Source organism: Cupressus sempervirens, chromosome 10 (assembly GCF_028749045.1).
Source record: "Cupressus sempervirens isolate cs-2001-9-10 chromosome 10, ASM2874904v1, whole genome shotgun sequence".
NCBI classification, from domain to species: Eukaryota; Viridiplantae; Streptophyta; class Pinopsida; order Cupressales; family Cupressaceae; genus Cupressus; species Cupressus sempervirens.
The window spans coordinates 9103064-9118593 of NC_143127.1; the positions used below are offsets into that span (position 1 = coordinate 9103064).

Genomic DNA, 15530 nt, shown 5'->3' on the forward strand with positions numbered 1-15530 from the left:
AAGCTCTTGAAACGAGTGAACAGTTCTAACGCCAATCTTAGCAAAAAATGATCTAGAAGCTTGAAAATCTTGACAGAGGGAAGAAAAAAAAAGTTGCCATAGTGAAAAAGGGAAGTTAAAAACCTTTTAATAAGACCTCTGTCTCTGCACTCTTAGCAAAAAAATTGTTAAATTGAAAGGAATATATGCACCAACACACTTCAACAGTCTAAATAACTCTGCTTGGATATAATATGAACAAAACCTGAAGCCAGACAAAACAGAAGCTTGGGTGATTTTGAGAAAAAAAAAAATAAAAGAATGATGGGATTTGACAAAAATGCTTCAATAAGAAATGGTTGTCCGAAATCAAGGCTAGAAAATACCTGCTTCTCTACCTTTTTCTCAAGTCTCTATCTAGAAACCGTCAATTGAAACTAAAGTTGGCAACTAGAAACATGATGCATATGCTAGAATTCACAAGCTAAATTAGAAATAGATTTTTTGAATGCAACCTTTTAAAATTCTACTAACATCTTCACCTATATCATTTATGGCATTTAATGAGCAATCATTAACAATATTTTGTTTCAGTATAAATTATTAGATAGAAATTTACTAGAATTGAAGTTTTTGAAATTATTTTTTCCTCCTTTCCTTTTGGCCAATGGGAATATCGATAAATAACATTTTAATTTTTTTTATAAATACATAAATTTTTCATACTATAGTATAAATTGATAATTCATTAACAATATTTTGTTTTAGTATAAATTATTAGATAAGAACTTACTAGAATTTAAGTTTTCAAAATTATTTTTCCCTCCTTTCCTTTTGGGCCAATGGGAATATCCATAAATAGCATTTTAATTTTTTTATAAATACATTAATTTTTCATACTATAGTATAAATTGATAAGCTTAAAAAAATCTTAAAGGTGATTGGTCAGAATTTTGAAACTAATTACACCTAATAATGCAATAGTATTATCCTTGTAGGAACTAACTAATGTTGCCATGAACTAATAAATAAAAATGATAAGAATTCACTTATAGATAATTTGATTATCTATTAAATTTAGACTACAAGTATAATCTATCTATATAGTTTAAATTAAAATTGTATCTTTGATATATATAGTATATTTTGTAATTTATAATTTGTGTCTAATATTAAATATATCAAATACAATTTTTATTTTCTATATTTATTATTAAGAAAATATAATAATTTTAGGGGATTTTATTTTAAATTTGCTTGTAATATATAGATTTTTGACGAGTTTTATTCTTAGATTAAATTTGCATAAGGGAAGTGGTTACTTTTTCTACATATATCTTGTATTCAATTTCCTTCATAAGCATATTTTACATAGTTTCCTTTATAGAGGATTTTATATGAGCATGTAGTTAGAGTGTTCTTGGAGTAGATTATAGGTTTAGAGGCGTTTTTGGTTTCTTTCACATATGCTGAGAGGGGTTTTTAATTTTTCTCTTAGACAAGTGATGATCTAACAAAATTCTTCACTAATAGAAAATACATGGTGGTGAACACAAACCCTAGTTTTTTTCATATCAATCTCAATAGAAGTTTGAAAATTTGTATCACCCTTGAGAATTATAGATGTGCATATTGTGAATTTGGAAAGTTACAATGCTTTAAAACTTCTATATTTAGCTCTTTAGCTAAAATATATTTGATATAAACATTATTATTGAAATGAAGGAAAAAAATAAATGAAATTTATTTTAAACATTGTAAAATATATTAATTAAACTAAATATCCTAAGACATATTAAGAAATTTAGTTGTAAGGACTTTCTTCTCTTTTTACTTTCTTTTATTAATATTTAAAATGGATACCTTTTTTTAATAAAATGTCTTTGTTCATATAAATTAAAATATGATTCGTGTAATAATTATATTCTAAACTTATCTCAAAATAACAAAAAAATATTAAAAATATCAAACTTCTTGCTTAATTTCTAAATATTTATTTAAATATTATATTTCTACTGAATATCCTAAATCAATTAGTTTTATTAAATAGAGAATGTAAATGTAGTTAAAGAGAGTATGCAAATAGAAACTTATTGGGCTTTTGTCGAAATCTAAATGGTCATAGCTAAAAAAAAGATTTGATGAAATTAAAATGGTGGGTAAAGAAAAAGAATAAAGAAACACTAAAAATATCATTCAAGATATAACATATAATAAAATATATGGAAAAAGATTGAGACTCGTGACAATTTTATAGTACATTGGTTTTAAAACAATTTGGACTATTAGATTCTAAAATACAGCTCCTCCTCCCCAAATAGTAAATGCCTCTAGAATAAATATAATTTAAATCATACACATTATTGTATGACATTAATGTGATTAATAACAATTATATGTTGAGATCATAAAATACTAAATTGATGATTAGTCTTTTTGATATGTAGCGATAGACTTGAGTTTTCTTTTGAGTGCATGTTTTTATTTTCTTTAGAAGTTTATAGATGGATTTTGAAGAGTTTGAGTGCAAATTAGGGTGATTTTTAGTTTATTTCTAGTTGAATATTAGATGAGAGGACACTAGAGGAAGTTAACTGCTAATGATGTATTGATAAGATAAAAACTCAATTAGCGAGTATTATTAAAAGTTATAAAAAAAGTTAAAGACTTTATTAATATGATACAAAAATTCATTGATCATTCATTTAATCATTTTTTGGGTGACTAGTTATTATTCACTAATTATTTAGTCACTTATCTTTGTCTAAGCTTGTAATTTTACCTAATGACCAAATTAGCCATTTATTTAGTCACTTATACTTATAAATTGTTTAAAGCATTAATAGAATTTGATCATTTTTAGTCATGCGACCAAAAACTTTAGTCTTGTAACTAAAAGTTTTAGTCACGTAGTCATTTATTTACCAAAATTCTACTAGTGTACAAATCAATTTCCATCCTATGCAACTATATATTTCTACTAATCCAAGCTTATCAATCATTATGCTAATTCAATCAAGTTCTTCCTTCATCCACCATCTTGTCCAAATTATTTTGTTTATCATCTCTTCTCATGACACTGAGCTTCATCCCATGAAACTGAGCTTATAAAAATAGTATTTACAAATATGCCTTACACAAAATCACACTGAGATTAAATGATTTGAGAACCTTGTTCCTTTCACCGTAATTGCTAGTGAACCAATCACAAACATTTCAACAACATTCAATCAAATGATCAGTCTTTTCCCTTCGGGATGATTCCTTCCTAAGTTGGCATATCAAATTTCCCCATCACAATCAAGTTCATGGCAAGAACTATGGACTAAATGACTAACTTGGTCAAGAGGTCTTTTTGTTGATTTCATTTTTGTGTGTCAGTAGTTGCCTCCTTAAGTTTGTCTCAATCATTAATACCTTGGTGATGCTTGAATGACTTAAATTGACTATATGTGGCATTTATAGTATGATCTATTTTCCTGATTCTTTAGCACATCTATGTCAGTTTCTAGTTATGCTTATGTGTTGCTCACTAGGACAATCGGTTAGCATACTTTCCACCAAGATCCTTGACAAGACCTTGGGTGTGCCTAGACCTCTCTAGTGCGAATATGTCATTCTTTCCACCATAACTATGAAATTTACATCTATGTTCCTAGAGTCTCTATTGTGTTTGAGTCTAGTCCACACAAAGGAACCTTGTCATCTATGCTACTATAGCACCTAATGCATAACCCCTTTTGCAAAATCAAACTAGGGTGTGCTCTCCCATATGAACAAAATTGAATCCCTCAGTATCTTGTAGTTAGGATGCATTTAGATTCATTATCCATGTTTTTGGGGCAAGTGATCATTGTCCCATTCATTCCTGTCTACCTTATAAATCATGCAAATTAATCTTTTAGCCCTTTTCCCCCCTTCTTGTGCCTTTTCGAGAAAATTGGGCAAAATACGTGCCTTTTTCATCCCATTTTCTCAAGGGGGCACCCTTCTCCCTTGTCATTGCTACGACACGACTCTTAGGACTCTCTCCTCCCCGGGGCAAACTATATTTTCTTTTCTTTGATACAATATCATCCTGACACTACATTAAAGAGGGAAAAAATGTAGACACTTAAAATCATCCCAAATGCTATATTAATTAATTTAATATTTCCCTTGACACTATAATTGATTATTTACTAATTAATTATATTTTTAATATTCTTATACTTATTTAATTAAATAGGTTCACTTTCGTAAGGTATTTAAATTTAATTTAAATACATCCCCCTAATGTGTTAAATTTATTTACTGCACAAGTGCTCCATAAAATCCCCCTTTTAAATGAATTCTAATTTATTTAATTCCCTCCACTTTATTAAATGCTCTAAATCCATGATTAAATTAAATCCTATTTAGTTTAATCCCAATCCTACCTAAAACTTAGTCTACCACCCGCCACTCTCATCCTTTTAAGCCTACCCACTTGCTAAACCCACTTTATTATCCTAAGCTCCCTTTTAAGCACATTTTAGCCCCTAAGTGGTTGCTCACATATGTGTGAGTAACTCAAAGCCCAAGGAATCTCCTTTCATTAAACTATCCAAAAGGTACTCTTATACCATTGTTCCCCACTCCTTTCCCCAAGGTTGCTCACACATGCGTGAGCACACCTTGAGCCTCTCAACCAAAAAGGCTCTTTTTGGACTTTTTTCATGTCTTGTCCTTTAGCCCATGTGTCTTCCTTGTGGCACCTATGTGGATGCCACATAGATGCCACCTCCTCAAGGCCTCCCTTAAGCCTATAAATAGAGCCCTTATCTCTTTCATCTCCCTCCATTGCATTGTTATCATGCTAGTTTCACTTTAGAGCTTTTAGAGATTTTGCTAACCCTTTGGTAGTTGTTTAATTCCTTTCATTGTTCTTGCATTCTCATCATAGATTTGCATTGATTAGTTTATTTACATTACATCCATCTCCATATCCTTGAATGCTCTCAAGAATGGCTTCTTCCATAGTCTCCTCTTGAAGTATTCCTCGCTCATTTAGCATAGGTTCATTCACATTTGTATTGTCTTGGGATTCAATCATTGTGTTTGAGGAGAGCATATCCACATCCCTCAATATTGAGCAAATCAACAAGGCTTCTTAGGGTGCCCTTGATTGAGCTGCTTTGAGGTTGCGTGGAACTTTTATCATTGGTTGCACTAGTAGTGAAACTCAAGTAGTTAGTAGTTATTTAGATTTCAATGTTTTATATATGCACATGCTATTAATGTTTGCTTGTTTACACGTGCTCCCAACATATTAGGTATTTCATGTATACATAGATCATATCATTTGAGATGTGTCCGAGTTTGAAAAAAGTGTGAAACATGAAACTATAAATCTAGATAGAACATATGCATCATTATAATAGTTCAAGTTATATTTCTTGTAAAAAATGTTAAATAGGGGTTTTTGACATCGCTATAAATTATTACTTCAAGGAATTATTTCTTTCTTGGGTTGCAACCCTATAACAATTTTGTAATACTTCTTCACATATTATGAGATTTCTCACTATGTTTCCCATATTGGGTTTTCCACATGAAAATTGATGTCGTAATGTGCACTAATGTGATGGATGCTTTTGTTTCCATTTTTTCTTTCTAGCAAGATCGATTTGATGTTTAAGTTGCAAACATAATTATTTGAGTTGAAGTGAATATTAATTCATCCACTCCTTCTCTCAATATTTTGGCATTTTCAAAATCTCCAATCCCTTGAACAAAATAAATGCTTATAAATAACACACTTAACTAAAAGATAAAAGATATAAGGAACAATATTTATATTGAAGAAGAACGTGAAGAATTTTTAAAAAGGAAAGTCATATATTATTACACCAATACACACACACACACACACACACACACACACACACACACACACACACACACACACACACACACACACACACACACACACACACACACACACACACACACACACATTTTTCTTGGTAATGATTGTTTGTATTTTATTAATAAAGTAAAGTTGAGTACAATAAAGACTTTCCAGATTAGACCTTCACGAGTATTTGATACAAATTTTAAAATACATTTTCAAGTAGATCCAAAAAAAAACCACAAACTATCATGCCAAAACATCACTTGTACCTTTGACATATTTAGGAAAAACACTAGTACATTTCCTTAACATTCCTTAAATACCAATGCTAAAAGTAAACAAGGAAGACATAAAACAAAAACCATTACTATCCTGCATAAACTTGTGCATCCAAACCATCCTGGATTTTCACCAACAACAAAAACTAACCAAGGTTCCTCACCAAAATCTTCTAAAAAAACTTGAGTATCCCAACACATCCAACAACAGGGAACAAACACCACCCCAAACCAGATTGATTCAAATCTCCTTCAAAATAGGGAGGGCATGAGAAAAGCTTTGGGGAAGAGGGAAAGGAAGAAACAAAGTGGATATTATAAAAATATTACCTTTCAGAGTTGTTTATCTTTGTTGAAAGCCCAAATAAACGAGCAACTTCAAGTTTCTAAACTAACAATAAAAAAATCAACAACAAGCCAAAAACCCACTTAAGGGATGACCATGAGTTCATAGCATCATGATAAGGCTGGAGGGATGAAACCCTCAATTTTCTTATCCAACATAACATTCAACTTGTATTTTGACCATGTTTTGTCTTCCAAATTTTCTTGTTGATCTATATCCGATGCTTTCAAATGTGCCTCTATGTATGCTTCATCCATTGGTGTCCAACCAAACCTAGCTTTCATGGCCTCAATGTCCTTGTCAATTATGTGTTCCATGATCAATAATTTGAGGGTGTACCATCCATTTATGGTTTTCTTGAATCTTTGATGTTTTTTGCTTTCTATAAAGCACTACACAAAATGCGTGATCTCGATGTCTCAAATTTTTTCAATCCTGATTTCCTTTTCCCCTAAGAGAAGTCCCTGTCTTGGAATTGAGATGGAAAAGATCTCTTCTATGCCTATCAAGGTAGGAGAAGGAACAAGTTGTTGTATCATAATCCAAACTCTATCTTTGGATTCCTCAAACTGCAAGGCCCATGCCATAATCATTGAGTAGACATCGATGTTGGTATGATGTTGATTGTCCATCATGATTTTTTTTCCTAGTAGCAGCTCAACCACATATGTAAGCCTTCGATGCTTGAATTCAAACATTTGATTCTATTGTTTCCTTCCCAACCACATCATGAAAAGGGGCTTATTGTTTATCACATGTGAGAGCAAAATAGATCTCCATTTTGGACACTCTTCTACATGCTCAAAGGCCCAGAATGATAGGGATTTTGGTTTGGGAGAAGCTACAAGTTATGCCTCAAGTTGGTAATTTAGGTACTCACAAAAGCCCATCCCATCAAAATATTGAATTTTGAATGTGACACACATCACACGAAACTTACATCACTTCAAGCACATTTAAGAGCATTTTGAATGTGTCTTTTTCAAGGTTAAGTCTAGGGATTTGGTTCAAAAACCTCTTGTAAGATTACATTTTTGAAATCCTTAATAATAACTTCAGACATTTTAAGATTTAGTGCCCAAATTAGACATTTGATTTGCTTCAAAGTTGCCATTTCTTTTGATGTGGGTTATTTTGAAATCGTCTAATGTGGATAACTCTTGATAAATACTATTGATGTAGTTTTGAAGGTCCCAAGCCTCCATAGAGCCCTCGATTATATCATTGATGATGATAAGAGAATCTCCTTCCACATGTAGTTTGGACACCCCAAGTTTTTTTGAAGCTCTTATTGTGAACAAGGCAACTTTTCCTTCTGCTACATTGTTGGTGCCATTTTGAAGCCTTTGTTGATAATTGGCTAATGAAGATCTATAATTGTTGTCATTTATGGAAACACATGATGTACATGCTTGTAGAAAACCTGGGAAATAAAGAAACTTAGCTTTTGGTACTCAGAAAATTGTCTAAGTATGAAATTGGTTTACAATAGTGTATTGTTTTGTATGTAACTTGTTACTAACGTCATATTATAATTAGCAAAGTTAGATGGAGATAGTATACATGTTTATGATGACGTGTATAACCTCAGATATCAGTACGAATTGTACAGAAAAGAGGTATTCATGTTTTACCAGTGAAACAAAACAACATAATTAAAGGAAAGGAATTATTTTATTTACAAAATAATTACTTGACTAACTAGGGCTTCCATCCTAAATGTTTACTCTAGGTTGGAAAAGTATATTATGGTCTTAACCAACCTAGCAACAATTTGTGAAAAGGCATGGTATTTATGCAAAGGACATCTTACGAATTCAATTGTGTAGTGATATGTTGTGTTGAGCAATTGTATTGTGATAAATGATATGTAAAGTTTTTGAGAACCTGATTTTGTGATTCGAGATCTAGCTGAGGTTAGAGATCAGTCAAGAAAGAAGTAACAACACCTCTATACCAGAGGAGTAATTACTTGTTTGGGCAGTGAGTTCTTCTTGTAATTGGAAGTGCATGTTTGGGTAGTGGGCTCATCTTGCATCTACTACACTACAACTCCTAACATGGTTGGAATCTCCTTACAGGAACTCTCTATACTGAATTTGCTCATTGACTCCTAACAGGGTCCATCCTCTAATAAGGAACATATATATATATCAGTATATTATCTAGTGGGTATCATCCCCACCGAGGTTTTCCTTTGGCCAGGGTTTCCCTAGTTAACAAAATATGGTGTTATGAGTTATCTTTATGTATGACTGTTATTGTTCAACATTACTTGTTTACTTTCTTATGTATGGTTCAAAGTAGTAAATAATATTCAGTTGGCGACTAAAGTTTGTAAATTATTGATTCACCCCCCTCTTAGTAATACCTATTTCTAACAACCTTTTACCTCAAAGAGCAACGAGGTCACCTATTTCATTTCTAATGATAAAACCTACACCTAAAGGGCCTGAATCGACTTTAGAAGCCCATCACTATAGCATTTCCACCACCTAGCTTAAGTTTTTCCCCAACTGACATGCATGACAAGGGAGAGAGTGAGATAAACCTCACCAGATCCATTCACAAGTATTAGTACATCAATATATTATTATTTAAATAAAATCAAATATTTTAGGAATTGGTTAAATAACAATTTGATTAGTTAATCATCATTTATAATGAAAAAGTTACATATTAAGATGCATAAATGAAAATATTTAGAATTAAAAAAATTCAACATAATTAATAAAAATGATTGCATTGCTCAAAATCTCAATTTCATTTTTCTTGAATTTTTCTATCCATAATTATCTTTGTAAGTATGAAAAAATAGAAGTAGAGTTTGGGAAGAGAGAATGTGCATTTTCTTTACCAAAGGGATAGTTGAAACTTCATTTTGCCTCTGTTTGTGGTCAATATTAGGACAACCAACTTTTTAAGGAAGCAAGATTTTACTTCTTGAGAAGGATTTGTAATAACATCAAGATTTTACTTCTTGAGAAGGATTTGTAATAACATCAAGCACTATAAGATGTGTTAAGATGCAATTCTTAGTCCGTGAAACTATTGATTTGATAGATGTAATTAAAATTTCTTCAATTCAAATTAGTATTAATAGAATTAAAAAAAAAATCTTATATTTACTATTACTAATAAATTTCAAAACTACAATATTAACATATTTAAAAAGTTTCATATATATATATATAGTTAATATTTAAAAAGTTTCATATATATATATATATATATATAGAGGAGAGAGCCCTAATAAATTACTAACTAGATTGGGAAAACAATGGTCGAGATACCATCAACTCACTGAGGAGCATGGGCCTAGGGTTGAAAAGAGTGGAAGCATAAGAATCAATTGTAAGATAAGGAGATAAATTCTCCATAAGTTCCAAAGTCTCGTACGGTAGTTATGGTAATATGCAGGTTTGACCCGGGCTTTTGAGGTGTTCCTGACTTAATTAAATGACCGACTTGGCTGTGCAGCAATCTGAAAATCACAGCATTTGACTTTAATCCTCAACACAAACACAAACACAAACATAAACACCTCTCTATATAAGAAGGAAGAATTGTGCGTATCTAGGAGGAAGTGATATGGAGGGACAGGTGGCACAGTGAGCATCTTCTTGACTTGACCCCCACTCAGCTCCGTCCATGCGATTAAAAGCAGAAGAACAAATATTTTACTTCGGTTCAGGCGCCTTTTCATTTCACCCCATTTATTCTGCGAAATCTTCTTCTTCTATTCTTCTTGCAGCCACAAAACTTTCCCAACTACCTAAGGAATAGTAAGGTCCGAGGAAAGTTGGATTTTTTCAAACAGATTTTTCACTGTAAGTTATTTCTCTTTCTCTCTCTGTTAATTTTGTTATTCTTCTCCCTTTTTTGGTCTATGCCATTTTTTCTTTTCACCTCGTTTTATGCACACAATCTGTGTGCATATTGAATGCACCAGACGGATTCTTCTGCCCTGGATTGTTCTCTGGATTTTTCCCGCGCACCCACCTATTATATATGTTGCACTGGCTTTACCCTCAATACCTCCTTCATATGTACGATGTTTGGCTTGATGGGTTTTCGCTTGTATAGAAGCATGGATTTATAAAATGGGTGCTTGCAAACTTGTTTTAATGCTTCTAACTGAAGTAGAACAGGTATACCCTATTCCCCGAACTCGCTCCGTCTGTGTGCGTAGGTTTTATTTTGAATGTAGAGGTGTGAGGTTAAACTTCTTTTGAGATTTTGTGAATTGGGGATGTTCTCCATTTTGGAGGGCATTTTTTTGATCAAGTCCATATGCTTACCCTAATGCTTTAAGACTTTGATTGGGGTTTCGTTGACAAAACCACGTTTTCGATCCGCTGAGCTTGTTGATTTTATGATAATCCGGCTGTGAATGTGTTTCCATCTTTTCTTAAGCTCAAATTATAACTACTACCATAGTGAATGGTAAAGTATCATTTAGCCCTGCAAGTTAAATCAGCTGAGATATGCGTCCTGAACGTCAAGTTCTGAAAGAGAAGAAAAAGACGACGAACTGAGTTCTTCGCCAACTTGAGACTTGCTAGTTTACCAGTTCATTTTTTTTAGGGAGCTTATGAAAATGTAATTAGATGCTTTCACTGGCAATGGGTCAATATGAAGCAACAGAGTGAGCAATTTAAAGGGATATTGTCATAAAAAACAATGAATTTTTTTTATACAGATGCTTGATAGATCAGTCAGTGCTGTGCTAATGTAAATTGGGTGAATTTAGTATTAAAAAAATTAAATGTTTGAAAGATCAATGAGTAATGTGTAAACCTCTAGATAAATTGGGTGAAATTCGCAGGCTTAAGGCTGCATTGCATAGATTAGTATCTGGACTTGGTGAAGCTCTTAGCTTAGTTAACTTTTAGAAGATTAAATCACAATGGAGGACACAAGCTTTTTCTTATTAAGTAAGAAATGTTTTTTTAGAAGTTATTAAAAAATGTAGTAGAGTAGCATCATGGTTGACTTTCTGCTACCAAATGATTCGAGTATAATAACACCGGAATTCAGGCCATGGGAAATTGCAAGATAGTTTTATCATCTTGGCTACCAACAGCTAGGAAGGATAGGACTTTGCACCATGTAGCCAGCTGATTCATCATTTTCCTGTCACGTCATGGTGAGATGCTCATGGCCACAAGTTTTTTTGAGTAGATTTCTACATGATTTTTGAATGATTTGAGCACAGAGCAAGTGCTAGTGACATTAGCCAAACTTAATCCTAACATGGTAACAAGCACGATTGCTTTGTTCAGAACAAAGCAATTCATGACTTTAAATATGTTTTCTGAATTATTGAAAAGAGAGTAAGTACCATTCACATTAGCCAAACTTAATCCTAGCACAGTAACAGCATGATTGCTTTGTACAGGATGTAACATGTTCATGAATTTACTTACCTTACTTTACCTGCCATTAGCTGAAGTGGTCTATATTACAGTTTTAGATCAGCTAGACTGACACTAACTCAAGTTGAAATTGACAAAGTCTTGTGAATTCACACCTCAGGTACCATGATATGATACATCTCAGGCACCTATATGCTAAAAGAATTTAATAGCTAGGGTTCTAGATTTATCTCCTACAAATTAAAATATATCATTTAACTGGATTTTGGTAACAGAAATAGAGCCGATTAGCTGACGTTCTTGACAAAATATTGCAATCCTCTTAAAAAACTTCTTTTGAAAAATATCTCGGGAGTACATGGATCACTAATTTATAAGAATTCTGAATTTGTCATGATAATTGCAGTGTGAAACTGAAATAACTGGATTATTCAACTTTTAAAGCTAACGTAGATTGTCCATTACCGAGATGTGGTTGCAACTTAGAGAAGTAGGCCACCATAATGGGCCTGTTATTCTGTTTTTAAATGTTATGTTGTATTTTTTTTTTGATCAGTGCAGTGCAAGGAATTTTAGACACTCAACCGTTCTCCTGACATTAAATTCTCACTCTTACATATCCTCCTGCCATGTGTCCTCCTTTACATCCTCGTCCTTCTCCTTCTCTTCTTCTTTTCTTCTCTTTCTGTTCTTCACGGGATTTGAACCTCTGTGCCACCATTAAGACTTCCACTTTTTCACTGTTACACCATGGGGTCAACCCTAATGTAATGTTCTATTTTTACATCCATATAAATTGATAGCAGTTAGTGGTTTTATATTTAGGACTTGCCTCATTATTTTCCTTTTGATAATAATTTTGGATTTTTAACCAGTCTAGTATCCATGGTCCTCCTTGTACGTCAGTTTCTTGCAACTTCAACTGAGTTTTCAGATAATGGTTAATCATTGTAAAATCTTGTATTGGTAATTACTGTGATCATACTTACTTCAGAACCTTTGTTTTTCAGATCAAAGTGTTGAGCTTATGAAATGTTCAAGTTAAAGTCGACAACTTAGGCCTCCAAGGTGAGGTGAGGGATTTGACAGCCTTGCATACATGGATGATGAAGGTAGACTGGACATCCAACATTGGGATACTCTTGAAAAATCTGTAAACTTAAAGGATCATCCCGGATTGAAATTCATGTCTGTCCTTGCAGAGCGTGATGCAGCTATCCTTGAGAGGGATTCTGCATTTGCAGAGAAGAAAGCTGCATACTCTGAAAGGGAAAGTGCAATCATGCAAAGGGATGCAGCTTACGCAGATCGGACCTGTGCATTTTTTGAACGTGATGCAGCAGTTGCTGCTCTGGACTATGCAAGAGAGGGTAGTTGGAATGGACAGAAGAGCCTCTCGTGTGGATCTTTAGCAAGTGCAAAGATTTTGCAAGTAATTGCAGATAATCCTTCATTGTTACCGAGGGAATATCAAACTGCACGACCTGTTAATGTGTTGTTTCCTCAATCTCTAGAGTCTTTATCATCTGAAGAGCCTCAGAAGATGATTAAGCACGAGTTCATAGCAAGGGAGGGTGAGAAAGAAAGCCATTTGAAGAGAAAATATGACAGTTGTGAAACTAAAAGTCAAAAGCCCAAAAAGCTGAGAAGACAGGGGACTCAATCTGAGGAAGGTTTAAATGGGGAGATCACATGCAAGAACGAGCAGAAGAATCTAGATGTTGTTATTAATGGAATTGTTTATGATATTTCTACAATGCCTATTCCTGTTTGTTCTTGCACGGGTATGCCTCAACAGTGTTACAGGTGGGGGAATGGTGGTTGGCAGTCAGCCTGTTGCACTACAAATATATCACTGTATCCTCTCCCAATGAATCCCAAGCGGCGAGGTGCACGTGTTGCTGGAAGGAAAATGAGTGGTGGTGCCTTCAAGAAATTATTAGAAAGGCTCGGATCTGAAGGTCATAATTTGCATTATCCGATTGATTTGAAAAGTCATTGGGCAAAGCATGGTACAAACAAGTTTGTTACTATCAGGTAGATGGAATCAATTACAGGGATCGGATTTATTTCTTCGTCTTCACAAATTGTTCATACCCATTAGGTGTTCACCTGTCTTCTTTCATCAACAGCGCTGTACAGTATTAGGGGAAATTTTGTCAGGATAAATATGGAAATTGTACTATGTTTTGATAAATAGAACATGGAATTGGTTGATGAATCCCTTAACACCATTCAATTTTCACAGTCCATGATAATAGTAATATTGCTTCTGGTTTCAACTGTGTGAGATTTTTTTAGCATCCCCCATTTCAGGTTCTATCAATTTTATCTCAGATCAGATTCTGTGATCATCATCAGGATGAATACTTTCCTATCTTTATGCATTTCAACTGGCATTCTTATGATTCTGTGCAAGCTGATCCACTGGTTAAAGAGGATATTTGATTTGTTCTCTGTCAAAAAATTCTGTGTTATTCAGATAATGAGATTATTTCTTAAATAGAGACAATTTCTGTGGAAGTTTAATCATTTAATAGGTCAACAGAATCATGTTAGATGATATATCCATGTTCAAAATTCTTCTGGCCACATAAGCATATATGGCACAAACAAGTTTGTTACTGTCAGGTAGATGGAATCAATTACAGGGATCGGATTTATTTCTTCATCTTCACATATTGCTCATACCCATTAGATGTTCGCCTGTCTTCTTTCATCAACAGTGCTGTACAGTATTAGGGGAAATTTTTGTCAGGATAAATATGGAAATTGTACTATGTTTTGATAAATAGATCATGGAATTGGTTGATGAATCCTTTAACACCATTAAATTTTCACAGTCCATGATAATAGTAATATTGCTTCTGGTTTCAACTGTGAGATTCTTTTAGCATTCCCCATTTCAAGTTCTATCAATTTGATCTTGGATCACACTCTTTGATCCATCATCAGGATGAATCCTTTCTTATCTTCACGCATTTCAACTGGCATTCTTATGATTTTGTGCAAGCTGATCCACTGGTTAAAGAGGATATTTGATTTGTTTTCTATCAAAAAATTCTGTGTTATTCAGATAATGAGATTATTTCTTAACTAGAGACAATTTGTGTGGAAGTTTATTCATTTAATAGGTGAACAGAATCATGTTAGATAATATATCCATGTTCAAAATTCTTCTGGCCGCAACAGCATATTTTGCACTCGAGGAACCTTGTGGGCAGGCCACATTTGTTTTCATGTCTCAAACAAACAGTCTACCGAATTATATCTTTTTGGAAGTTTGGAAGTCCAAATCATTATAATCATGTCTACAATTTTATCAGAATTAGATTAAGTTTTTTTTTTCATAAATTTGTATTTCCCTTCCTAATCGGTTCATTTTATCAGTTCTTTTAATCTGCTGGCATGGTAGTTCTCAAATTGCTGAATATGTTTGGATTACTGTGTTATAATAGCTCAAACTTCAAACACTTAAAATAAATTATATGTTCACAATCAATTTGCATGAGACAGCATAAGCCTTCAAATTTCTTATTTGCTCTTTTTGTTGTTTATATGAATTTTAATTTTTTTTTTTTTGACTATTATGCATTTTATACCACGTTTAAATATATTTTTCTGGTCTGCCAATGTTGTGTTCAGATAAATTAATCCTTTAGATCTTTTGGGTA

At 33.0% G+C, this 15530-nt stretch overlaps 1 protein-coding gene across 4 annotated transcripts; it reads left to right on the forward strand.

The window, feature by feature from the left end:
- The first annotated feature begins 9967 nt into the window (after positions 1-9967).
- On the forward strand, positions 9968-14138 carry LOC149532299 (barley B recombinant-like protein D). 4 transcript variants are annotated; one of them, XM_089804253.1, is made up of 3 exons: positions 9968-10308; positions 12867-12968; positions 13059-14138. In XM_089804253.1, exons 2-3 carry the CDS (start codon positions 12956-12958, stop codon positions 13895-13897), a joined length of 852 nt encoding a protein of 283 aa, XP_089660379.1. In that variant the 5' UTR covers positions 9968-10308; positions 12867-12955; the 3' UTR covers positions 13898-14138. The 4 variants fall into 4 exon arrangements, with proteins under 4 accessions (XP_089660379.1, XP_089660377.1, XP_089660380.1 ...); XM_089804254.1 differs by lacking the exon at positions 9968-10308 and adding an exon at positions 10612-10629; XM_089804251.1 differs by having other exon boundaries at positions 9971-10308; positions 12867-14138.
- Positions 14139-15530: the final 1392 nt, after the last annotated feature.

Coding starts and splice junctions, on each gene's coding strand:
- LOC149532299 (XM_089804251.1), top strand. CDS start 12,956: ATGGATGATGAAGGTAGACTGGACATCCAACATTGGGATACTCTTGAA.